This window comes from Cervus elaphus, chromosome 24, assembly GCF_910594005.1.
Source record: "Cervus elaphus chromosome 24, mCerEla1.1, whole genome shotgun sequence".
NCBI lineage: Eukaryota > Metazoa > Chordata > Mammalia > Artiodactyla > Cervidae > Cervus > Cervus elaphus.
In genome coordinates this window covers 46,828,302-46,853,500 of record NC_057838.1, presented here as the reverse complement: position 1 = coordinate 46,853,500, position 25,199 = coordinate 46,828,302, and the positions used below count along the sequence as shown (strand labels likewise).

The 25,199-nt window shown below is 41.6% G+C and overlaps 1 protein-coding gene across 18 annotated transcripts in view; it reads right to left on the bottom strand.

The window, feature by feature from the left end:
* The window catches only part of MAGI1 (membrane associated guanylate kinase, WW and PDZ domain containing 1), a 633,420-nt gene extending 628,971 nt beyond the window's left edge, over nucleotides 1-4,449 (bottom strand). For 11 of the 18 annotated variants that reach the window (XM_043885409.1, XM_043885411.1, XM_043885412.1 and 8 more), the window contains exon 1: nucleotides 3,516-4,446. In XM_043885409.1, the coding sequence (XP_043741344.1) occupies nucleotides 3,516-3,828 (313 nt within the window). In that variant the 5' untranslated portion in view covers nucleotides 3,829-4,446. Of the gene's footprint in view, nucleotides 1-3,515 lie in introns of all 18 variants that reach the window. The other 7 variants (XM_043885421.1, XM_043885422.1, XM_043885423.1 and 4 more) reach the window with 2 other exon arrangements.
* Between the last annotated feature and the right edge of the window lie 20,750 nt (nucleotides 4,450-25,199).

Below are 25,199 nucleotides of genomic sequence, written 5' to 3'. Positions count from 1 at the left end.
CTATATATATTATAGTACATCATATATATGAAGTGATTTATTTTACATAGCATATACATGTAAATTTCTTAAGGCACTTTTGTGACAAAAAACTGTCATCCCCCATTTAAAATAAACCAAATCCAACCTAGTAGATCCGTTTAGCTTGATACTTTTACAGACCAGTCCTATTTCATATACCATTTACAACAGACTAGTTTGGTCTGTGCAACTTTCCAGAGAGCTGCCATGAAATAGAAAGACAAGAATTCTCTCCCACAAGAGGACCATGACATTTCCATACAGACAGCACCCACAGTGACCCATGGCCCTGGGAGTAGCTAGTTTAAGGTGCAGACAACTCAAAAGTATTATTTTCCTTTACCAAGTAGGAGCCTATTTAATATGATTAAAACACAGTAATGAAAACACAAGAACAACTTTATAGTATAATTTAAATCATATTCTCAATATGAAAGAGAAGGCTGGTGATGTGGATGGGAGGGGACTTTGGGGGAGAATGTATACACATATATATGTATGGCTGAGTCCCTTCCCTGTTTACCTGAAACTACTGCAACATTGTTAAATCGGCTATATCCCAATACAAAATAAAAAGTTACAAGCTACAAAAAAAAAAAAAAGAGAGAGAGAGAGAAGGCTGGTGAAATGCTCTCCAGCGCCTTCTTTCTGTAATGAAGATGTTAGAAGAGCTGCCTGCGCCTGTGTAATCATGATGGGTAAAAGTAGCTTTTACATTGTGGTGGATTTCAGACCATTCAAATGTCCCCATCCATAACTTTATTCCACTATAAGAAGAACAAGTAGGTTTGCATACACACACATGCACACACACTTTCTATGAGCGTTCTTGCGTGGCACACAGAATAATTCCGGGTGAAAGGAAATAAGATGGGGAGACACTAGCTTCCTTCAAACCCAGAGGCGTCTGATTCCAAACACACTTGGTTATCTGATTGACCTTTCCAGAGTTTCACGATGCAGCAACACTGGAACAAAGCCTCCCAATCTTTGGTGCAGGGAGGCTCAGCCACCTATAGTATCTCGCACACTGAGAATGAGCTCCCATCGATCCATTAGACACCAGTAAAACGCTCCCTGCCCCCAGAACCTCTGGGATAGTCAGGAACTCGTGCCCGTCCTCCTACCAGCCCTGTCTCCAAGATGCCCCTGCACGGTGACCCGCAGCCGATCCCATCAAATGCTATGACACAGTATTTTCTCTACAGTTGTATCAAGTCCTAGTAATGCAGGAACCTGAATTATGGTGTTAACCTCATAATTCAGATTCCTGACACTAAAAAAACCCGAGTCAGACATGACTTAGAGACTGAACAACAATAAAGTCCTCCAGGAAACCTTCTCTGATCATACAACTGGAAGTTGTACATAGGCATTATTTTCTTCCATGAGACTGGACGCTCCTAGAGATTGAGGACTGTTTTGTAAACTTCATTTTATGTCTAACATTGCCTGCTCAGTAGATAGCACACAAGTGTCTCAAAATGTTTAGTGATATATGGAGTAAGTGGAACCCGTTTTAATGGAGTAATGGTAATACACTGGGTTACTATCATTCTATATCTAATACCTAATAAAGTACTAACACATTTTTTTTAAAGCTAAACTTAAAAGCTAGACATAGAAATAACTGCCCCAACTTCACTTGAAACATAGTAATAGCTAGTCTTTATTGAGCACTTCTTATGTTCCAGGCACTATTCTGCACCCTTTATGTTTATAAGTTTATGTAACACAAAACAGCCAGTTTACAGATAAGGGAGACATATTTCCAGGTGAGACAAGGTGTTGGACCTTAAGCAAAGTTGAGGCGAGGTTTAGTAAATGAGGCATATTCTCTCCTTTCAATGAGCTTACCACCTTGTAGGGAAAGAAGGGAAGGAATCTAACACATAGTTCAGAATAAGTAAAAACCTACAAGACACACATTTAGGGGAGTCCAGAGGAAGGCTGATTTCTTCATCCTGGCAGGATACCTGAGGGCTTCTTGGAGGAGGTGTGCAAGCAGATAATGAGGACACAAATGGAAGGAGATTTCCATAACTGTCAGTCCCTCAGCTCCCAAAGCTACCAAAAGGCCTGTCTCTTCTCCCTGTCCCCCTCCTCCACTTCATCTGGAACAGGCCTGTTTCCAAAAGAGGACAAGCTCAGCCCAGCCCTCCTTTCCTCTGACACAGTCCTCCAGCTGCTACTTGCCCTTTCAAGCACGCAGGCACATGTGTGAACTTTTCACCAGGGCTCAACCTGGTGCTTTTGCAGGGAAGAACCTGCATCACAGTGCTTGGTCATACAAGGGACCCCTTTAAGGGAATCCAGTCCTTCTCTACTGCACTACATCAGGACAGTCCTGAGCCCATACCAAACTAAAATGCAAGGGGCTCCCCCCAACCAGCAGCCATCAGAAAGGTCATCTCTCCTCTCTAAGCTTCTAAGAGGTGAATTTGCTTCCACTCCTTCTCTCAAGTGCACCCCTCAGGTCTCCCACACTCATCCCCCACCTCTTCCTCCTTGGTGGTTAAGGCTCTGCAACAAGGATTTTCAAACCCTCACTCTTGGCATCTGTGTGACCTTGGGCAAGTAACTGAACCAACATCAGTAAATGAAACAACGTCAGTCCCAGCTTCCTTATCCCTAACATGGGGTTTGTAAGAAAAACTCCCTCTCAGAATTGTTGTGCATCAGAACAAAAGAGTGCAAGGAAAGCATTTTACACAGAACCTGACACATAATAAGCTAACAAGAAATAGCAGCTATAATCATCTTCACAGGGATGATGACGATGGTTGCAGTGATGGGGATGGTGGTGACGAAGGTGGCAGTATAAACTTGGGCTTGAATGGCGCTGAAATACCCTCTCTACCCTCTCCCCCCAGCGCCACCCACAAGTCTGGGGCCAGGCCACACGGTAGAGACACATGCGTCATCCAGCTGTGGGGTGAGTGCAAGATCTTCAGGCTGCAGGCTTTGGGACTGAAAGGTGGTGATGCCCTAGCCCACCTGGCCGGTCACGGGGTGATGCTGATTTTCTGATTAAGTAGGTCCAACAATCAATGACCTCCTTCATACCCATTCTCCAGATCTGAAAACAGCTAAGAGATCAAAGAACGCATTAGCTGCGCAGGCTGCAACACTCGCCCAGGGAGCCAGGAGAGCGTCCACTTTACCCCTGCCTCAGTTCCCCAACTCTCCTCCCGGTGCAGGCAAGCCACTGCTGCACTTGGTGGCGGAGATAACAGGTTAGCAAACCGGGCCAGGGAAAAATCTCTGCGCTTCCCCGAGCTAACCCAAGCCCCTCTTCCCAACGCAGGTGGGCAAACAACCCACAACCTCTCAACAACTTGGTGTATTTCACCATCACTGGGCACACGGCCTCAACATCACCCCTATGCCGCGTTCGCAGGAGAAAAGCGGGAAATCGCAAGGGGGGCGGGGGGAGCCTCCTCAGGCCGGTTCCCTATTCTGGGGGTGCCTCCAGGAGGCGCGTCCCGACTTACCTTGTCTGACGGCTTTGAAGGTGACGGCCTCCTTGCAGCTGTCGATGACTCCCAGTACGTCATAGCGGGGCAAGCCGGACACCCGGATCCCCTGCACCTCCAGAAGCAACTCACCCTCGCCCAGCCGAGGGCCCTCGCCGCCGCCGGGAAGCCCCGACGCCTCGGTCGCCGTCACCGCTCCGACATACGGAAACTCTCCATTCTCCGCGCCCCCCAGCACCGTCACCCCCAGCTCTCCCTGGGGTCCCCGCTTCACGGTGCATTCGTGAACCCTGCTAGTCCAGTGGTTCTTCTTCTGGATCACTTTCGACATGATGAGTTACACCCCTCCTACCCCCGCCAAAAAAAATAATGATAAAATGAGAGACAGGTGCCCCCCACAGCACAAGCCCCCAAGCCCCTGCTGGTTCATGGGAGAGACATCTCCCCCCAAACAACGCAGCGGGAGAGAGAAACTTGGCAGCCTCGCTCCCTTGCACACACTCGCTCACTCAAGCCATCATAAAACAAACTTTCTGGGCTTCCCCGCGAGCCCAGCACAGGCGCCCGCGAGCTTTGTTTGCATTCCGGTGCTTCTCGGTCCACGTTCCGGCGCCCGACCGTGCTCTCTGGGACCAGAGTCCACTCTGCGCCGCTCGGATTATTTTTTTTCCTTCCTTCCTTTCTTTCTTGCCTCTTAGAAATGCGGTGTCTCCTCTTTGCCTCCCGCCTGGCTCGCCTTTCCTCGCTGGCGGGCAGTTTCTGAGGGTGAGGGAAGCCCTTCCAGCCAGTTGCTGGGAGCCCTGGAGACGCGGTAGCTGAGCGGGGGCGGGGGGGACAGGAGGGAAGTGCCTGCGTCCCCTTTAAGCAGATACAAAGGCTCGGCTTGTTTTGTTACAGTTCATTCTATTCCGCGCCGCCGAGCGCAGCGGCCGGCGAGAGGAGACGCGCGCGCATGCGCCCCGCGACCGCCTGCCGGCCGGCCCGCCCCACCCCGCCTTCCTGAAGTGAGAGATTCCAATGTGCTTCCCGTTGGGTCCTAAGTCCGACTCTTCCAGGATCAGCCACTTTTCTCCCCCTTCACACACCCCTCTCATTCCTACTTTTATTTTAGTGCTCACGACTCTGCATAGCCCTTCGGGGGTGTGGGAGACGAGCAAGTGTTTTACTCCAACGTCTGCAACTTTTGAAAACATGGGCAATCTGCTTGGGCATTTTAAAACCATTTCAAACAGGTGGGGGTTGGGGAGGCTCACACTCACCCTCGCGCTCACACTCACGCACACACGCACGCACACACGCCGGCCTAAGCTTCCTTACCGCCCTCGGCCAGTGGCTGGCCACGCTGTCGGTCACCCAGCCCACCCCCCGCCGCAATTCCCTCTAATACCCTGAACCCAACCCAGAGAAGCGTGCCTTCCCGGCTTGCCCCCAACCTGCACCGTGCGGGCGGGTTCTGGTCTTGGAGCAGGGTGTGCTCCAGCCTCTGAGACCCTGGGGAGGCGGGCCATGGTGGTCCCCCAAATGGGATCCGTCACACGCTCACACACGTATACACACACTTATCTGCATCCTTAAACTTTAGGGCCAACTTTTCTGGACGCAGATAAAATATAAGGCGAGGGAAAGAAGCCAAAAAGCAAGAGGGGCTTGGGGTCTTCAACCGAAAAGGGTCTAGCTCTTTAAAACTCCCTCGCGGCCAGAGACCTCTGAAGCCAGGCGTCTGTCCCGGACTCCAGTTCCTGGCTGAGCTGGGCAGCCTTTGGACCCGCCCCGGGGCCAGGAGATAAGGATCACTCCTGGGTCCGGGATCTGCACCCGAGTCCTGGCGCCCGCGGGGGCGTGGGCGCGACAGCCACCTCTCGGAATTCGCAGCCGGGAGTTGCTGCTGCCTCGGGCACCGCCCGAGGGCGGGGGTAGAGCCAGCTAATGTCCCTGCTAGGTTTCGGAACTTGCTCGGGGGCTGCGGACGGAAAGAATATCTGCACCCGCAAGGCTACCCTCCCCAATACTCCCCAATCGGCCTGGACGATAGTCTCCTAAACATTTTCTTTTCCTCAGTGATTTGTAACTTGTTTATCCATCTTGGGTCACAAGAGAGATTTCAAGTGCTAAATAAGGGAGGTGAGTGTAAAGGACTCCGAAAGGGCGGGGTGCCTCAGAGGTCACGGTTGAGAGCTGAGCTCTGAGGTTTAGGTTCTCACCGGTCCAGTGTCCTGGACCGTGTGATCTTGACCAAGCGCTGGGACCCCTCAGAGCCTGAGTTTCTTAAGTGTAACAATACCTGACAAGATTCTTGGGAGTATTACCGGGAGGACACTTGTAAAGTGATGTATAATAAAAGCTTATTAGAAGTAGTAGTACTAGTAGTAGTTTGAAAATTTAGGAATCATTCGGGGTTTCAAGTTACATGGTAATTTCTCCTCTTCTTTCTAAAACTTAAAATATATAGGCATACATTTAAATATTTTAAAGCACTGCTTATAGGGCTCTTTTCTAAGCCAAGAAAAATAAGAGAAGAACTTTGCTACTTCTCTCTTGAGATATCCAAAACTGAAAAATCCTATTGCCTTCTAGTATTTGTAAAAGAAGGAAGTGACCGGTATTCCATGGCTCTTCTTAGTAAAGGAAACCATCTTCAGCCTCTTTTCTTAGAAGATACCCATTTGTCTCCAGCTTGACTGGATCAAGATGAATGAGAAATTAAAAAGGTTCAGTCCCAAAACCAAACAAAGATCCAGCCAGTCAGAATCTTAAGGATAGGTTCTATCATCTGGATGTTTAAGGTTGCCTTTACATGGTGCTAGCACACACCACTGAGGACCACAAGTCTATCATCTTGATTCCTGAGCTCACAGACACTTTTAGGGTAAGAATCTATGTCCACATCTTCTTGGACAGTATATACTCCAGGAAGGTAGTGGATCTGGGTAGTTTGGTTTACTGATGTATTCCCAGTTCTTAGAACAGTATCTGGTACCTTGTTAATGTTCAAGTATTTGGTGAGTGAATCCTCTTCCCAAAATGAACATTTTTGCGTACTTAAGAGTGAAATCACAGATTTCCCTACAGATCATTGGTAATCTTGACCATCTGTATTTCCCACTGCCCACACTCCATATTTTACAACTGTGGGTGCCTACGATTACTTGCCAGGAATTCTCCCACTTGCCTCTAATCAGCGGTCACCTACCTAGAGGAGGCCAAACAATAGACAAGATCAAGTGGTCAGCAGTTCCTCCCACTGGCAGCAGCACCATTTTCCCTCTCCAGGGTTCTGCATGACCCTGAAGCTGAGAAGAAGAAAGGACTTGGAATTTAGCCTACTTCAGATTCTAGGTGTGGAATAACCCCCCCAAAAAAGAAGGGAAAAGTGAGGGCACAGGGTAGAGAGAGGTATAGAGAGACATATTAAAATCCAGGAATTTAAAAAGAAGTAATTTGAACTTTCAAAACAGCTAAGACTGCCAATTTCCAGACATTAAGTTTATGATGTTCCCAAACTCTCTGCCTCTCCTCTGAACCTTTCTGTTTGTTCTACTTCTCCTGGTTCAGTTCCTGTGTCCCAGATTGGAAGGAGCTTCAGTGCAGAAATCATATTTATTCTACCCAAACTTTGAATACTCAGCACCTAAACCCATGCCTTGAGGTGAGTGTGCACATACACACTTGAAGAATGAATGTGTGAATGCATGGGTGAAGTGTGACCTTAAACTATGTAGTATGTGACCTTTAGCATGAAACTCATTTAAATTCCCTGACCTTTCAGTGGTTAGTTAGGACTACACCTTTCTGTTGCAGGGGGCGTGAGTTCCCTGTGGCATGGCCAAAAAATTAAGTAAGTAAAAAAAAAAACATGAAACCCATTTAGATTTGGTGGCTAAAACTGATATTTATAGATTGTTTTCTTAAGAGTTTATAGTTATCTTGAAGTAGATTTTTCTTGAATATATGTAAAGAAGAACCCTGTGTTCTGGCTTCTCTCACTTACATTATGAATTTGACAATATATTCTAGTGGGGGGAAATAATGCCATAAAATAGTTATGTGCGTTATTTTATTTAATCACTATAACAATTGTGTGAGGTAGGTATGGCCTTGATTTTGTATGAATGACTTTGATTTTAGAGGAAAGTAAAGCGGAGAAGGCAATGGCACCCCACTCCAGTACTCTTGCCTGGAAAATCCCATGGATGGAGGAGCCTGGTAGGCTGCAGTCCATGGGGCCGCAAAGAGTCAGACATGACTGAGCGACTTCACTTTCACTTTTCACTTTTATGCATTGGAGAAGGAAATGGCAACCCACTCCAGTGTTCTTGCCTGGAGAATCCCAGGGATGCGGTCGCACAGAGTCGGACACGACTGAAGTGACTTAGCAGTAGCAAAGCTAGATAAGTAAAGAAACTTGCTCAAGAGCCTGGAAATGATAGAGCTAGGATGTGAACCAAGGGGCCCAAACCAAAGCCCACATTCAGAGCTACAGCCCTATGGGAGGGGTAGGATGTGGTCATCCACCATCTAGCATATTTGGGTACCAGCATATTTTGGCTCCAGTATCTGCCACATAGTGTGTGCATACCAGTTAAGACACTCTCCTATCTCTTCCTTTTAAACTGAAAGAATACAGTGTTCCACTCTGGAATCCAATCTGCAACCCTCCTTCTTTGGGCCCTGAGGATCAAATAATTTACTGGAATGTAGAGAGTATTAATTTGCAAACATTTCTGAAGTGTCTAGAGATCTGTCGGCTCTGGTACAGGTGACATGCCAATATACTGTTACTGCAGAAGCAGTTCAACAATGAAATCTTAATAAACATGATTAAGAAGTAAACTGTGACATAATAAACTGCAAAAATGATGGTCTTATTTTCCTATAGCTAGTTCCACTCAAAGGAAGAAGAAAATCCACAAATGTAAAATTGTGCATTTCTTTCTTCCAAAGACATTTCTTTTCAAAGATTTCGAGTTGTGAGTAAAGAAAGCATTACTGCAGTCGAAAGTGGTAACTTACCTCCTTTTTCTGAAAATGTGAAAACAGGAGATAAGTTGGTTGACTGTGAGGCAAAAGAGGACATATAAATTGGTTATCTTTTAGTTTCTGAAAAATGTCATCAAGAAGCATATATTATAGATATCAAGGTAAATGCTTCATATTCAATAACGTAACTGACTCCAAACTGGTAATTTAGAGCAGATCAACAAAGGAAGTTAAAACCCTTATTTCAGATAGAGGGAAACAGATAGTGAGGACCACTTTCTGAGTCATCTCCTGGAGGCACTTTTATGATTTACTTGATAACATGTTCTTTTCCTCACAGGGAAGCAGATAGGTTTTTTCTGACCATAGTACCCCTCTAGTCCTTTCAGCTAGGGAAGAAAAAATAAAATGTTAATTCTCGTGAGGTCGTGATCTTCCAAGCTATCACATGTGAACTATTATTTTCATATCCTAGAGGAGGGACTCCAGGAAGAGAGTTTAATCCTGGCTAATGTTCTGGTTCACTTCCATGGGAAAAAAATTAATATTGGTAACTGGAAGATTTGAAATTTCAATGTTGGCTGTGAGGAACCAAGAGAAACCCAAGAATTTATTATGGGAATCTCTCCTAAAATTTCCCAAATATTCAGCTATACTGTAACATATCATCCTGCATAATAACACTGAAAATATACCTGGTGACAGTAAATTTCCTCATGAACAGAATATTTGCAATTTTCTTCATAATAGATATTTGTATCTCTTTTATTTCATCTCCCACCAACTCTATGAAAATATAGAAATTGGAACCTGGTAGATGCTTAAATAATAATTTGATTATTGAAGGTGTTCATTCGATGTATGTCTTCTTATATATTTTAACAATTTTTATTGCACTGAAGCAGAACTGAATGAAAGAAGAGGAAATTACACATTGAAATCAAGGATGCAATACCTGCATTTTGAAAAATACCCCACAGTATAAATTACTGCTGAACAACTTTAAAAATAGACAAATAAAAAGGCAGAATTAAATTAAATCATTCAGGGACTTCCCTGGTGGCCCAATGGCTAAGACTCTGTGCTCCCAGAGCAGGGGGCCCCAGGTTCAATCCCTGGTCAGGGAACTAGATCCCACATGTTGCAACTAAGATCTGGTGCAGCCAAATAAATAATTAAATATTTTAAAAATTAATTAATTAATTAATTAAATCATTCAAGATTATATTGCCATGAAATAACTACTTTTTGTATTTGGGTTTATCTCCTCCTAACTTTCGCCAATACAAATATATACACACTGACACAATCTACTTTCTTTAGTTGTATCTCTCCTCATTTGGGATTTATAGTTAGTTTATGGAATAAAATAATCCTTTATACCTTTAATTGTGTGTGTGTGTTTGTGTGCTCAGTTGCTCCGTCGTGTCCAACTCTTTGAGACCCCCGTGAACTGTAGCCCACCAGGCTCCTCTGTCCGTGGGATTTCCCAGGCAAGAATACTGGAGTGGCTTGCCATTTCCTCCTCCAGGGGATCTTCCCAACCCAGGGATTGAATCTGCATCTCCTGCATTGGCAGGTGAATTCTTTACCACTGTGCCACCTGGTAAGCCCCTTATCTTTTTTTTTTTTTTTTTTAATTTTATTTTTTTATTTTTTTTTAGCCCCTTATCTTTTATTACTCACCAATATGTCTTCAATTTTCTATTTGTTAAATATAAACCTATATCTATCACTTTTATTAGCTCAATAATATTCCATTCTTTAAATGTTCCAAAATTTATTAAAACAATGCCCTATTAATGATCATTTAGGATTCTGCATGAGACTAAAGTAATTATTTATATTAGGATGTTTTGGTTGCCAGGGACAGAAACTTAGTTGAACTAATTTAGGAATAAAAGGAAATGTATTAATCCATATAACTGGCAAGACTAGAGATGAAACTAGTTTTCAGCAAGCCTAGATTAAGAGGCTCAAGCAATGCTGTCAGCTTTATCCCTCCATCTCTTGATTCTTTTTTTCTCTATTGCCCTCATCCTCTCATGCTACATATGGATTGACCTTCTCCCAAAATCCAGGAAAGACAACCATGTGCATCCAGGTTTAGCAATCCCAAAAGAAAGATTTTCACTAACAGATGGGAAAAGCAATGAGAGAAATTTCATTCCGTGTTAAAGTTTTCAGTTTCAATTGTGGAGAGTATAGATGGAGTTTGTGTACTTTTCACCGGCTTTGAGAATAAACACAAGTGAGTCACAAACATGATTGGCTACCTGATCAAGCCTGGCAGTGTGTGTGTAGACTTGAGACTCAGGGAAGGGCCTTTAAGGTACGTTTCTCTACAAGCTCCTATCGTGGTTGCCTCTTACGCAGTTAACTAAGAGTTCCAAGAATACAAATACAGTAGGAGTTTGATTTCAATCAAAGCTGCAGTGGTTGGCCCACACATTGGTAGCTATTTTGAATATACTCTGAATCTGGCAGTAGTGCAGGACTGTACCCTTTACAAAGGAAGCCAGTCAAGTGTTATACTTATTTAATACAGATGGTTTGTTAAACTATTTACATAACATCAATTTCAAATATTCTGAAATGAGTCTTAAGTTTTTCTGAAGCTAAACTAAAAAAGAGAAAGTTAAATATTTTAAGATGATCCGTGACAGTTGATAGATTGTTAGATCGTTTTCATTCATTTGTTCCTTCAACAAATGTTGATTAAATACTTATTTTGTCAATTTGCACTAGGCACTGATGGTATAGAACTAAAAGACCCACTAGGCTTTTTTTTTTTTTTTTTGGCTGGAGGAAGGTTATCTCCTAATTGGATACACAAACAAAAATACAAGTTCAACTGTGTTGGGTAAGTTCAATAACAAGGAGCTAGGGTCATCTTGGTAGACAGCTCTTTAGGAAAATTATAATTTGCAAACATGGCTTCAGAAATTAAAGGTGCCATTTTTAGAAGCACTTCTTGCCTCCTCCACCTATAATTTATTTTAATAGTATTTTAATAAGTGAAAGAGAATGTCCAGTTTTATGATCACATTATGATACCTGAAGATATGTTTTATGGAACCATTCACTGAGTTCCCACGTGGTTACAGTTGAATATAGTGTGATTATGTGCTTCCATAAAGGACAACTCTGTCTTGCCACAAAGTGATCCAGCAAACGCTAGGTGGAGTTTTGGAAAATGACTCAGCAATCTGGAATCTGAGCAGCCTTGCTCCTTGAACTGTACTATCTTTGGAAAATTGTTCCCTATATAATCCTGTAGCCAGATGAACAAGGACCCCCGAAGATGCAGTACTCACTTTCCAGATTTAGCACATTCCTAGAATTTTAAACTCATTTTTATGGACTGTTGCCCAGGTGAGGGGGGTGCTTAGCCAAGCCAGGAACAGTTATGAGCAACATCCCCCAGGAAGTCAGTTCCCAAATTTGGAGTGCTTATATTCTGAACATTCCTGACAATTCTGGCTGAGAAATTCAGCTTGCCTAAGTTTGGGTACCCCAAGGATTTTACATGCAGCAGAGAACTGCTGAATTAAGCTAAGTGTTGGAAGACATTGCAGTTTTAATTATTAAGTTAGCCCCTTGCTTTAGTGAATGCACAAGTTGGCATATGTTTGGGAATGTTTCTGTTTCCAAACTCACAGCAACTGCATTTTTTAAATGTTTGACCTTGATCTTGCGACCTTTCCTCTAGAATCCTGAGAGTCCTGGGAACACTCACAGCTGAGTGATGGGAGCAAAACTAGACAGATAGCAATTTTCTTTTTCTTTTATTTATTTGTTTAACTCTTAGGCTACTTTGTTGTTGTTGTTGTTGTTGTTTTAACTCTTAGGCTACTTTGTTATAAACTGGACCTAACTTCCCTTTCAGTTATTAATTTTATTGAAATCTATCCTCTTGGTATGACTTTACACTTTGAATTGATACCGCTAAAACTAGTAAAGCTATGTGACCCACCTGCTAAGGCAAGCTGGCATTTTGGCACTGCTCTCCAGAGAGCTGAGACTGTTCTCTAGATTAATGTTTTCAAAGTCTTTGATTGCGGTTCAGAATAAGAAACAGCACATAAACATATATAAACACACACATATTATATGTGATTGAAACAAAAATTTCAAGAAACCATATTTATCCTTTCTGCATATGATGTACTATGCCTTGGGTTATGGCCCACAACCATATTTCTTAACCTTTCCTTGTATTACCTACAAGCTAAGAACAGTTTTATGTTTTTCAGTGGTCAAAAGCAAACAAATTATAATGAGACACATTTACAACATGTCATGTGCTCTTCTGAGCCTTCGCATTTATTGACTTGTTAAATCTTTAGTGGTTAACATATTTTGAGGGAGTGCTCTGTGTGCAGGATGCTTTGGTAAGTGCTTTCAATGATGCTTCCCAGGGAGCTCAAATGGGACAGAATCTGCCTGCAATGAGGGAGACCTGGGTTCGATCCCTGGGTTGGGAAGATCCCCTAGAGAAGGGCATGGCAACCCACTCCAATATTCTTGCGCGGAGAATTCCACGGACAGAGAGCCTGGCAAGCTAGTCCATGGAGTCACAAAGAGTCAGACATGACTAAGCGACCAACATTTTCTCTTTCACTCTATGAGGCAGGGGATATTAGTAGTCACACTTAATAGATCACTTGCACAGGATTACACACCTAGGAAGTGGTCATTAGGATTTAATCCTAGGTTTCTCTGCTTCCAAACTTTTGGTTCTTAATACTGTTGATATTTTCAGCTTCTTGACCATAGCTTGACACATAATATGGACCCAATGCATATTTGAAGAAAGAGTGAACACATGTATGAATGAATGAAGGATGCAGAGATAGATTGATGGTATCCCATAGACCCTGACCAACTATGAGGACACAGATAAATTAGGTGATTGCTTGGTGCTTTAAAAAGCAACCAACCAAACAAATAAACAAAGTAAATCCCTCACTTATTAAGTGCTAAATACTTCATGTGGGCTTTCCCGGTGGCTCAGCAGTAAAGAAACGCACCTGCAGTGAAGGAGATGCAGGAGACTCAGGTTCGATCCCTGGGTCAGAAAGATCACCTGGAAAAGGAAATGGTAATCTATTGCAATATTCTTGCCAGGAAAATCCCATGGACAGAGGAGCCTGGCGGGCTTCAGTCACAAGAGTCCGAAATGACTTAGGGATTAAACCCCTACCACCACCACCACCAACTACTTTATGTAATTGCTTTCAATATCTTTACTCAATTAACCCTCATAAGGACACTATGAGGTAGATGCTATCCCTGTTTTGCAAAAGGAAGGACTGAGGTCCAGAGAGGTTAAGTACATTGCCTAAGATGATATGACCAGTATAGTTAGATCTGGTGTGACTAAGACAGATGATCTTCTTAATTACTATGCTATGTAGCTCCATTTATTAATTTCTAATATCACTGTAATACTACCTACCCCTATAATTGTATAACCAAAATAGACAATGTATCAGAACCTTCATTAATAACTATAATATTTTCCAGTGACATATTTCTCTACCAAAAAGTTAAAAACACAGGGTGGAAGAAGTAGAGGAGGCAAAGAAATGCCTTCCAGTACATTTGATATGGAAATTGTTATTAAAATGTTGTGTTATATTTTTTGCAAATGTTCTATAAATCTAAAATTATTCTAGAATAATTTTTTTAAGAACACGATGAAGCACATGAAAAAATGTTTTACTTAACCCCAGTGAGATACTACTATACCTCCACTAGGATGGGTACAGTTTTTTTTAATGGAAGATAACAAGTATTGGTTCAGATGCAAAGAAATTAGAACACTTAGGCATTTTTGCTGGAACTGTAAAATAATGCATACACTGTAAAACAGTTTGATGGCTCTTCAATATGCTAAATATTGAATTACTGTATCACCCAGCAATTTAATTCCTAGGTGTATATCTATATATGCAAAAGAATTGAACACAGATGTACAAACAAAAACTTATATGTGGATGTTCATGGCTGCAATTGTCACAATAGCCAAAGATGGGAATAATCCAAACATCCATCAAAAAATTATGTTAAAGAAAATGCAAAAAAAAAAAGAAAGAAAGAAAATGCAGCTTTCCACACAGTAGAATAGTATTAAGCTGTAAAGAGGAACAAAGGACTGACATATGCTATAAAGCAAAAGAACCCTGAAAACATGATATTAAGTGAAAGAAGTCATATACAAAGGACCATATATTGTATGATTCCATTTATATGAAATGTCCAGAACAGGCAAATCCATAGAGATGAGAAATAAATTGGTGGTTATCAGAATTGTGGGGAGGCAGAAGGGGGAGTGCTGGTTAATGATCATGGGACTTTCTTTTGGGGATGATGAAAGTGTTCTGGAACTAAATAATGGTGATAGCTGCACAGTACTTTGAATGTACTAAATGCTACTGAATTGTACACTTTAAAATGGGTAAGATAGGGAATTCCCTGGCAGTCCAGTAGTTGGGCTTGGCATTTTCACTGCAGTGGCCCAGGTTCAATTCCTGGTCCCAAAAGCCATGTGTCAATAATAATAATAATAAGCTTAAAATAGCAAACTTTATGTTCAGTGTATTTTACCTCAATTTAAAAGCTCACTGTGATACCATTTTTAAAAGGTAGTATACTGAAATAGAATGTGCTGGGAGATACGATACAACTTACAAAGGAAAAAAATTAAATATTGCATGAAATACCAGTGTTCAGTACAGCATCTTGATTTACAGCGTGGACTTTCAAAACTGGCAGCTCTAGAATCAAAGCCCTGTGCTGTCAAATAATGACCAGTTATCCTTAGGCAAGTTTTATAACCTGTCTGAGACTCAGAGTCCTCATTCGTTAACTGTGTGTCATTGCTATTGGTTATAATGAAATACTTTTTATATAAGTTGTCACCTAGCCTAAAAATAATGATGATTAATATATACGTTGTTGTTTTTTCTTTTTCACCTTTGTATATATGTGAATTGAGTGTTACTAGTCTTCCTAATGATAATTTCACTAAAAAGAAAGTGATCTGGGTTTGGGGAGATAACAATCATAGCTTTATCACCATATGTGACTTTTTACATCCCAGGAAAAGTATCCCGTGAACAGATCTTTAAAATAGCATCCAAAGGAATCCAGCAATTCACTATAACGATTATGTAAGGTTATACTGAAATTTAGACTAAATTGCTATTACTAAAATTTCTAGGTTGCTTCCAACTGTTACTACAAAACAATAGTCATGGAATCTGGGAATTGATAGGAAAGACTTTATTAGAAAAAAAAAGATACCTATGTTTCCTTCCTTTCCCCTTGAGGATAACTAAGCTGTCACCATGAATATCAAGACTGCTATTTCTTCGTGAATTTGCATATGGCATCCTCCCAGGTAATTTATGGAGCAAATCCTGACATAGCTCAGGAAGAAACCATGTCGCTCCTTTAGTATCATTAGTAACTGAAAAGCCAAAACATTTAAAGAGGTAGAGGAAATTCATCTCCCAAAGATTCAGACACAGCATTCTCTGCTCTACACCATAAACAATTCTTCCAGCCACACAACTCAGCCTTTCTAAAGTCAGAAAAAGAAACTTCTAGAACCCTGCCCTCTAACCTCTGTTCCTCATCCTCTTGGGCTCTCCTGGGAGTTGAGGAATGTGGGGAGAAAAATAGCTGGAGGGTTTGGCTTCCAGTTGGTCAACCCTGACGCTAATCGCTCTATGGGAGAGTTTAGATCTCCGTTCTTGGCAAGAAACTACAGGACAACAAAACTGCCAACTGAGTGACTATGTGAAGAGCAGGGAGCTGGGTCTGATGGGTATCTGGGGAGGGAAAGGTTTAACAGTTTCCATGCCTGTTCAAACATTCTAGTCTAAAAAAAAAAAAAAACATTCTAGTCTTACCAACAAATATAACAAAGTCTCACTGACGTTTGACCTGCAGGCATACCTCAGTTTCCTGCATTTTGCAGATATTGTATTAATATTTTTATAAATTGAAGGTTTGTGGCAATGCCACCTCAAGCAAATCTACTGGTACCATTTTTTTTTCCCCCTACTGGTACCATTTTTCCACCAGCATTTGCTCACTCCTGGTCTCTGTGTCACGTTTTGGTAATGCTTACAGTATTTCAAATTTTTTCATTAAGATTGTATCTGTTATGGTGATGTGTGGTCAGTGATCTTTGATGTTACTATTGTAATTGTTTTCCAGCACCACAAACTGTGCCTGTGTAAGGACATAGTTAACGTATCTGATAAATGCAGTATGTGTTCCAACTGCTCCACAAACCGACTGTTCCTCTGGTCCATCTCTACCCCTCTCCTCCTGCTGTCCTATTCCCTGAAACACAACGATATTGACATTAGGCCAGTTAATAAACCTACAGTGGCCTCTAAGTTTTCAAGTGAAAGGAAGAGTCTCATGTCTCTAATTTTAAGTAAAAACTAGAAATGATGAAGCTTAATGAGGCAGGAATGTCAAAAGCCTAGACAGGCCAAAAGTCAGGCCTCTTGTACCAGTTAGCCAAGTTGTGAACGCAGAGGAAAAAAGTCTTGGAGAAAATTATAAGTGCTGCTCCAGTGAACCCAGAAATGATAAGAAAGTGAAACAGCGTTACTGCTGATTGGGAGAACATATTAGTGGTCTGGATAGAAGAGCAAACCAGCCAGAACATTCCCTTAAGCCAAAGCCTAATCCAGAGCCAGGTCCTAACTCTGCTCTATTCTATGAAGACTGAGAGGTAAGCAAGCTGCAGAACAAGAATTTAAAGCTATCAGAGGTTGGTTCATGAGGCTTAAGGAAAGAACCCATATCTGTAACATAGAAGTGCAAAGAGAAGCAGCAAGTGCTGACGTAGAAGCTGCAGCAAGGTACACAAAATATTTAGCTAAGGTAGTTTATGAAGGTGACTATCTTGAGATTTTCAATATACATAAAACAATTTTCTATTGAAAGAAGATGTCCTCTAGGACTTTCATAGCTAGAGAGGTAGCTAGAGAGAAGTTGATGCCTAGCTTCAAAACTTCAAAGGACTGGCTGATTCTCTTGTAAGGGGTTATTGCAGCTGGTCATTTACAGTTGAAGCCAACGCTCGATTACCATTCTGAGAATCTTAAGGCCCTTAAGAATTATGCTTAATCTACTCTGCTTATGTGTTGTCAATGGAACAACAAAACCTGGATGACAGACAGCACATCTGTTTACAACATGGTTAACCGAATATTTTAAGCCCACTGTTGAGAACTACTTCTCAGGGGAAAAAAAAAAAAAAAACTCCTTGTAAAATATTACTGTTCATTGGGCTTTTCTGGGGGCTCAGTGGTAAAGAATCCTCCCACCAGTGCAGGAGACATGAGTTCGATTCCTGGTCCAGGAAGATCCCATATGCCATGAAGCAATTAACTTCATGTGCCACAACTATTGAGCCTGTGCTCTAGAGCCCAGGAACCTCAACTACTGAGACCACGTGCTGTAACTACTGAAGCCCGCATACCCTAGAGCCTGTGCTCCCCAATAAGACAAACCACGGCAATGAGAAGTCTGTGCACCACAACTACAGAATAGCCCCCACTCATTGCAGCTAGAGAAAAGACCACACAGCAGTGAAGACCCAGCACAGCCAAAAATTAATAAGTAATTTTTAAAAATAAATATTACTGCTGCTCAGTGACAATGCATCTTATCATCTAACTGCTCGGGTGGAGATGTACAGTGAGCAACATTATCCATTCTAGCAACATTATCCTGCTAGCAACATTATCCATTCTGCAGCTTATGGATCAAGGAGTCATGTTTACTTTCAAGTCTTATTATTAAGAAATATATTTCCTAAGGCTATAGCTTCCATAGACAGTGATCCCTCTGATCAATCTAGGCAAAAGGAATTGAAAACCTTCTGGAAAGGATTCACCATTTTAGATGCTGTTAAGAATATTCAAGATTCATAGGAAGAGGTCAAATTGTCAATATTAATGGGAGTTTGGAAGAAGTCAATTCCAACCCTCCTGTATAACTTTCAGGGGTTCAAGACTTCAGTGAATAAATAACCACCGCTATGGTAGAAATAGCAAGAGAACCAGAATTAGAAGTGGAGCCTGAAGATGTGGCTAAATTGCTGCAATCTCAGAATAAAACATGAACAAGTGAGGAGTTGCTTCTTGTGGCCAACCAAAGAAAATTGTTTCTTGAAATCACTATTTCCTTCATCTCCTGGAGGAGATGCTGTAAAGATTATTGAAATGGCAACAAAGGATTTAGAATATGACATAAGCTTAGTTGATAAAGGAGCAGCAGGGTTTGAAATGGTTGACTCCAATTTGAAAGAAGTTCTACTGTGGGGAATGCTATCAAATTGCATGCTAAAGAGAAATAATTTGTGAAAGGAAGAGTCAATCGGTGTGGCAAACTTCATTGTTATCTTAAGAAATGGACTTCCCTGGTAGTCCAGTGGTTAAGAATTCACCTGCCAGGGTACTCTTTTGCCCCCTTCTGATGCCTATGTCAGAAGCTTTCTCTATCTCCTTTATAATTTAATAAAACTTTATTACACAAAAGCTCTGAGCGATCTAGCCTCGTCTCTGGCCCTGGATTGAATTCATCTCCTCCAGAGGCCAAGAATCCTGCGTCTCATCGTTCAGCAACAACCTTTCATCTTGGGGGCTGGTCCGGGATCCTTCAGGACAAGATGGGCCTGATAATCTATGTGAGCCTACTTCTGCTGACTCCAGAAATCCCGAGTCTGCCGTTTGATCCTCAAGACAATACCTTCCTGTCCTGGGCTCACTCCTATGCTGCATTCCACGATCGGTCTAACTGCTGGGTCTGCGGAGCACTCCCCTCTTCATCCGTGAAAGGCGTCCCATGGTGGACATCTGCACTTCAAGGAAAGGACTTTCTCCAAGTCTGCAAATACCTTCAACAATCGCATGTGATGCCTCTTCTTAAACTGATGACATCTAACAACCTTAAGAGGGACTGTAACTATGGACATAATGTGACTTTTCATTTTGATTTTAACTTGGTTTAATGACTATTTTGCCTTACATCTGTAACTGTATAATGGGGTTTTCTAACCGTCTAAAAGCTTTTAACTTACAAATAGTTGTCCGAGCTCCTATGAGTCCACAGCCTCCTCCAACTATTACTTGGGGCCCCTGAATCAGACATCCTCACTATGAGGATTAGGAGAATATGGTGCCTCACCAATTTAGGGACAACGCCCCTTGTCAGCTCGGAAGCAGCTGTGGAATGAAAATGACGCCCCTTTTCCCTAGGCAACATAATTCTCCTAAAAGAAAAGGGGGGAATGAGAGAGTCATTTCCGAGGCAGGTTGATAAGAAGTCTAGGGGTCCCCAAGGAGAGAGAGGTCTGGGATATTCAAGGAGGAAAAAAGGACAAACTTTTACTTTTTTTCCTCTACCTTCCTTAGGATTATAAAACAATAATGTATCCTGCCTGAGGACAGTCTTTGGATTAAACCCTGTGACTAATTCTGTTATTTTAAAACATAAATTATGGGAGTAGGTCTGGTCTTTACAAGGATGTATCTTGCCTGAGGACAATCTTTGGATTAAACCTTCTGGCCAACTCTGTTATCTTAAAATGTAAATTATGGGAGTGGGTCTGGTGAGGTCTTTGCAGCCTCCAGACATTCTTTGGATTCATTGGAGAGTATATAACTCCATTGCTAACACTAGCAAACGGGTACTCTTTTGCCCCCTTCTGATGCCTATGTCAGAAGCTTTCTCTATCTCCTTTATACTTCAATAAAACTTTATTACACACACACACAAAAAAAGAATTCACCTGCCAATGCAGGAAACATGGGTTGAATCCCTGGTTCGGGAAGATTCCACCTGCCTCAGGGTAACTACGCCCCTGCGACACCACTAGGGAAGCCCGCCCTCCGCATAAGAGAAGCCATGGCGGTGAGTGCTCACTGCAACTAGAGAAAGCCTTAGCTGCAACGAAGAACCAGCACAGCCCCAAATAAGATAAACAAATTATATATATATATTTTATATATTTATTATTATATATATTATATATTATATTATACATATTATATCATAAATATTATATATTATATATATTATTGTATAGTAATATACAATATATAATATATATTTATATATTTTTATATATAATAATATATAATAATATATTTTTATATTAATTATATTATTATATATATTATATATATTGTATTATATTTTTACATATATATTATATATATTATAAAAAATTAATATATATTAATATATAGTAATATAATTTATATTATATGTATATATTATATATTTATAGTATATATTAAATATATATTTATATTTAAATTATATATATATATATGTATATATTTAAAGAAAGTAATAAACTGCCACAGCCAAGAAACGAAGATCCTGCCTGCTTGGTACGTCCCCTTAACACACCCCTGCAAAAGAAAAATAGAAAAGATACCTGATCACATCTGAACACAGGGTTCCGTTAAAAACAGTAGGGTGAACTGAGGGGAATGGAGGCGGCCCTCAGGATCACCCCAGTGTCAAATGGGGTCTTTCCGTTGAGCTAAGAGGGCTGCAGATGGCTCCCAGTGGCGGTGCGCCCGCCCCAGTCTCGCGGGATCTGCTGCGGCGCGCAGGCTCCAGAGTTCGAGGGCACAGCGGTTGCACACGCATGGGCTTCTCTCCAGTTGTGGCACGTGGGGCTTTCAGAGCGTGTGTGGGCTCTGTAGCTGTAGTGTGAGGGCTCAGTTGCCCTGCAGCATGTGGGCTCTTAGTTCCCCAAACAGGGATGGAGCCGCCATGTCCCCTGCATGGGAAGGCGGATTCTTAACCACTGGACAAGCTGAGAAGTCCCAAGGGCGGAGGTTTTATCTGTGGACTGGCTGACTGACTGGCTAACAGCTCCAGCAATCTCACAAGCAGCCGAAAGCCTCAGTGGTAACAGGCAACTAGAGTTTTGTGAGTAGACTATGCCAAATTCTGGGTTTAGAACGGCCCAGCGAATTCAGTAGTATTCAAAACTGTGACTTCTGTTTCAAAATCATAGCTAAAAGCCGACTGTCACCATGAAGCTCTCCTCCCGCTGAGAAAGAGTCCAAGCGGCACTTTTCTCCCTTTGTCATATCAAGATGGCATTCTTATCTTGACTTAGCATACTGCACTTCTATTCTATGATGGGTGCTTACTGCATAGTCTTAAAGAATCAAACTGTCGGATGAGAAGACAATATTGTTCTTTTATTTCAAGAATGTGTGGTGTTATCTAAGATACCATTGCCCATCCAGTAGATGGATTGCCAAGGCATTTCATCTGTGAGGAAAAAAACAAACAAAAGGTATGGCATGAGTCTGGGACAAAGTGTGAAGAGTTAGCCAACCCCTCACTTTTCCAAACTTGAAATCAACTTTCAGGGGAGAATTCTGATATTTCTTATCAGCCTCCACTCTTTGGTTCCTCCTTCCCAACAATTCTCATCTTGCATTTGAGGCCCCAGGTGGTACCAGGGAGGCTTCCCTGGTGACTCAGTGGTAAAGAACCTACCTGCCAATGCAGGTGGCTTGAGGGTTGGATCCCTGGGTGGTGAAGATCCCCTGGAGAAGGGAAGGCAACACATTCCAGCATTCTTACCTGGAAAATTCCAGAAAGAGGAGCCTGACAGGGCTACAGTCCAGAGGTCGAAAAGAGTCAGACACGACTGAGCATGCGTGCATTCCATTACATCATGGTGCCATGGAAGTGAATTCTGTCTTCCCAGGGGCAGGAGCAAGGAACCCAGGTGTGGCCCATTTGGTTCACCTGGCCACAGTCACGGATGCCAGGCTCTGCACCTGTGAGCTAGGCTGGTTCCAGGCGTGAACCTCGGGCTCTGCACTTGGAATGCCGGGACAGAGGCTGCCCTCATGCTGGGCTGTGTGGTGGCGCTGCCAACCCCTGGAATAGCAGTGACATTTTTTGCCACTGTTAGGGGGAGCCAGCCCGAGGCCAGTGCTAATTCAGAGGACACCAGAGATGAGAGAACTGAGTGGAAAGAGCAGTGGAGCCCCCATAACATGCATCAGATCGCCACTGAGTCTGGCCCTGTTTCTGGACTCTTCCACAAAGTCTATATATTCTGTTACTGAAACTGAAACTTCTGGATTCGCTGGCCAAATATCCTAGGAGGTAAGGGTGACAGAAATCCAGAAATAGTTTTCTGTTCTCTAAAAATATAGTAGTATATATAGGAAATCAGTATGCAGCTGTAATCGCTGCAAGATCTATTTTCTTAGTTTTTTTAAGTGAAATCTTCCAAGTGTTAACACCTTAAATATGTTAATAACGTTTTGAATACATGTTTTCTTAAAAATGGCAACAGTGTGAAAGGATAGACATTGAGGAGGGTGTCTCCCTCCCATTTTTCTCAGTTCTCCTCCTCAAAGGCCTCCTATACAAAGGCTTCTTAGTATACTTCTAAAGATATTCTGCACAAAGATCTTCCTTTCAGTTAACACTTGCTATTGGGTTGGCCCAAAAGTTCATTTGAGTTTTTCTATAAGACATTATGGAAAAACACAAATGAATCTTTTGGCAAACTTAATATATGCTGTCAGCATCTTGCTTTTTTTGCTTACAAATATTTTTCAGAGGTTGTTCCATATCAGAAAATATTTAAGCTGCTTCTTTATTTTTTATTTCAATTGAAATATGGTTGATGGGCAACCAACAACCATATTTGGTTTTTTTAATGGGAAAACTGCTTCTTAAATATGATAACATGGGTAGGAATTTTTCATTCTTCATTTCACTGCTACCTGCAAACAAGGGTGAGTAAATTAGTTTGTTTAGTTAGTGAAATGAAGCAATTGTAGCAAATACCTGTTGCACATTTCTGAAGAAATTCATTTAAAATTATGAAACAGCTCCAAACTATTCTCTGTTTTGGTTCTGTGATTTGTTTAACCAAGATCCTATAGTGAATCATTTAGGCTGTAACCTTTAGCTATTTTACATAAAGCTGCAGCAAATGTTGTTATGTATGCTCCTTTGTTTGAAAGCTATGTAAAATGTTCTCAAAAACAGCCTGTATAAGATAGGCTATTGAATCAAAAGTTTTAAATTTGAGACTCTGAATACAAGAATTCAAAAATTTGTTTTTGTTGGCTTTTTTGTTTGTGTGTGTTAACCCTTCCCCTTGACAAAGAGTTTAAAATTGAGGCATAATTGATTTACAATATTAGGATATTTTCAAGTGTACTCCAAACTGATTCAGTTTTAAATTATACTATATTATATTACATATATTTTATTTAATTCTTGTCCATTATAAGCTATTATGAGATATTAAATATAGTTCCCGGTGCTGTACAGTAAATCCTTATTGTTTACTTTATATAGAGTGTGTATCTGTTAATCCCTTACTCCCAATTTATTCCCCCATCGCGTCCTTTTTGGTTATCTTAAAGTTTGTTTTGTATGTCTGTGAGTCTGTTTCCATTTTGTAAATGACTTTGTATCATTTGTTTAGATTTCGTATATAAGTGATATCATATGATATTTGTCTTTCTCTGGTTACTTCACTTCGTATGGTAATCTGTAGGTCCAGATGGATTCCTTTTTCTCACTCACCCATCCATCCATTCATTTATTCAATAAATAGTTATTGAGCACTCAATATGTGCCAGGGAGTATTTTGGGTACTGATCCTTACCTTAAGGACCTTCATTGAAAAAGAACTTAATAGGTCCGATGAATGTCCAGTCATCTGTGGTTATTTAGACACGTTAGTATTTAAGGGACTTTGTTACAACAGCTTCACAGTTATTTCAGTACAAAACAATTCATTTTTGGACCTGTATCAGAAGTCATGTCTATGCTAGGGCATTCAATATTTCTAGGTGATAAAAGTAAGGGACCAATAGTTCTTTTTGATGGAGAGCCTTCCATAGAATACTTCTAGAAACAGTTCCAAGCCATTCATTATGCATCAGTAGCCCCACCTACAGGGTCTTCCCTATAGGCCCAGCTCTCTGGCCTTGGCTGACTGGACCAGGAGTGGGCATGGGACCTTAAGGCAGCCACTTGATAGGCTAATTGGTGACTGCTATGCTGACCTGGCTCCAGAGCTTTGTCCATTAGCAGTATTGGTCACAACATTGCACCAGTCAGACCTTCTCAAATTGAGATACTGATAAAATAAAATAAGTGTTAGCTAAGGAAGCAAAACCCAAAGGAAAGGAGAGACTGAGTCACATAGTCAAGTCATGAAATCCTGTAGCCAAGGTTTTCATACCCAGTGACTAGCCAGAGTTAACCAGGGCAGGTCTGGTCTAGGGCAGTTTTCCTCAAACTTGGGCAGAGAGTCCCTGCTTCTGGATCTTTAAATTAGGTCAGTCCGTAATTCCATTTATTGTTTAAATTGAGACTTCTGTTTAATTGGTGATTGATGTCCCAATTATCCCAGATGGTAAAGGTGATGGGAATCTAGAAACAATCTTCTCTCCTTGGCTGGAGGGCCTGTTAAAATAGAGACGCTAGTTCCACAGTCAGAATTCCTAATACAGTGGGTCTGGGGAACCAAGAATTTGCATTGCTAACAAATTCCTAGTTGGTGCTGATACTGTTGATCCAAGGACCAAACTTTGAGAACCACTACTCTACAGAAATATTCCATGCATTCAAATTTCTTTGAAATAAGATGGGTCCTCTTCTTGCTGTTAGACT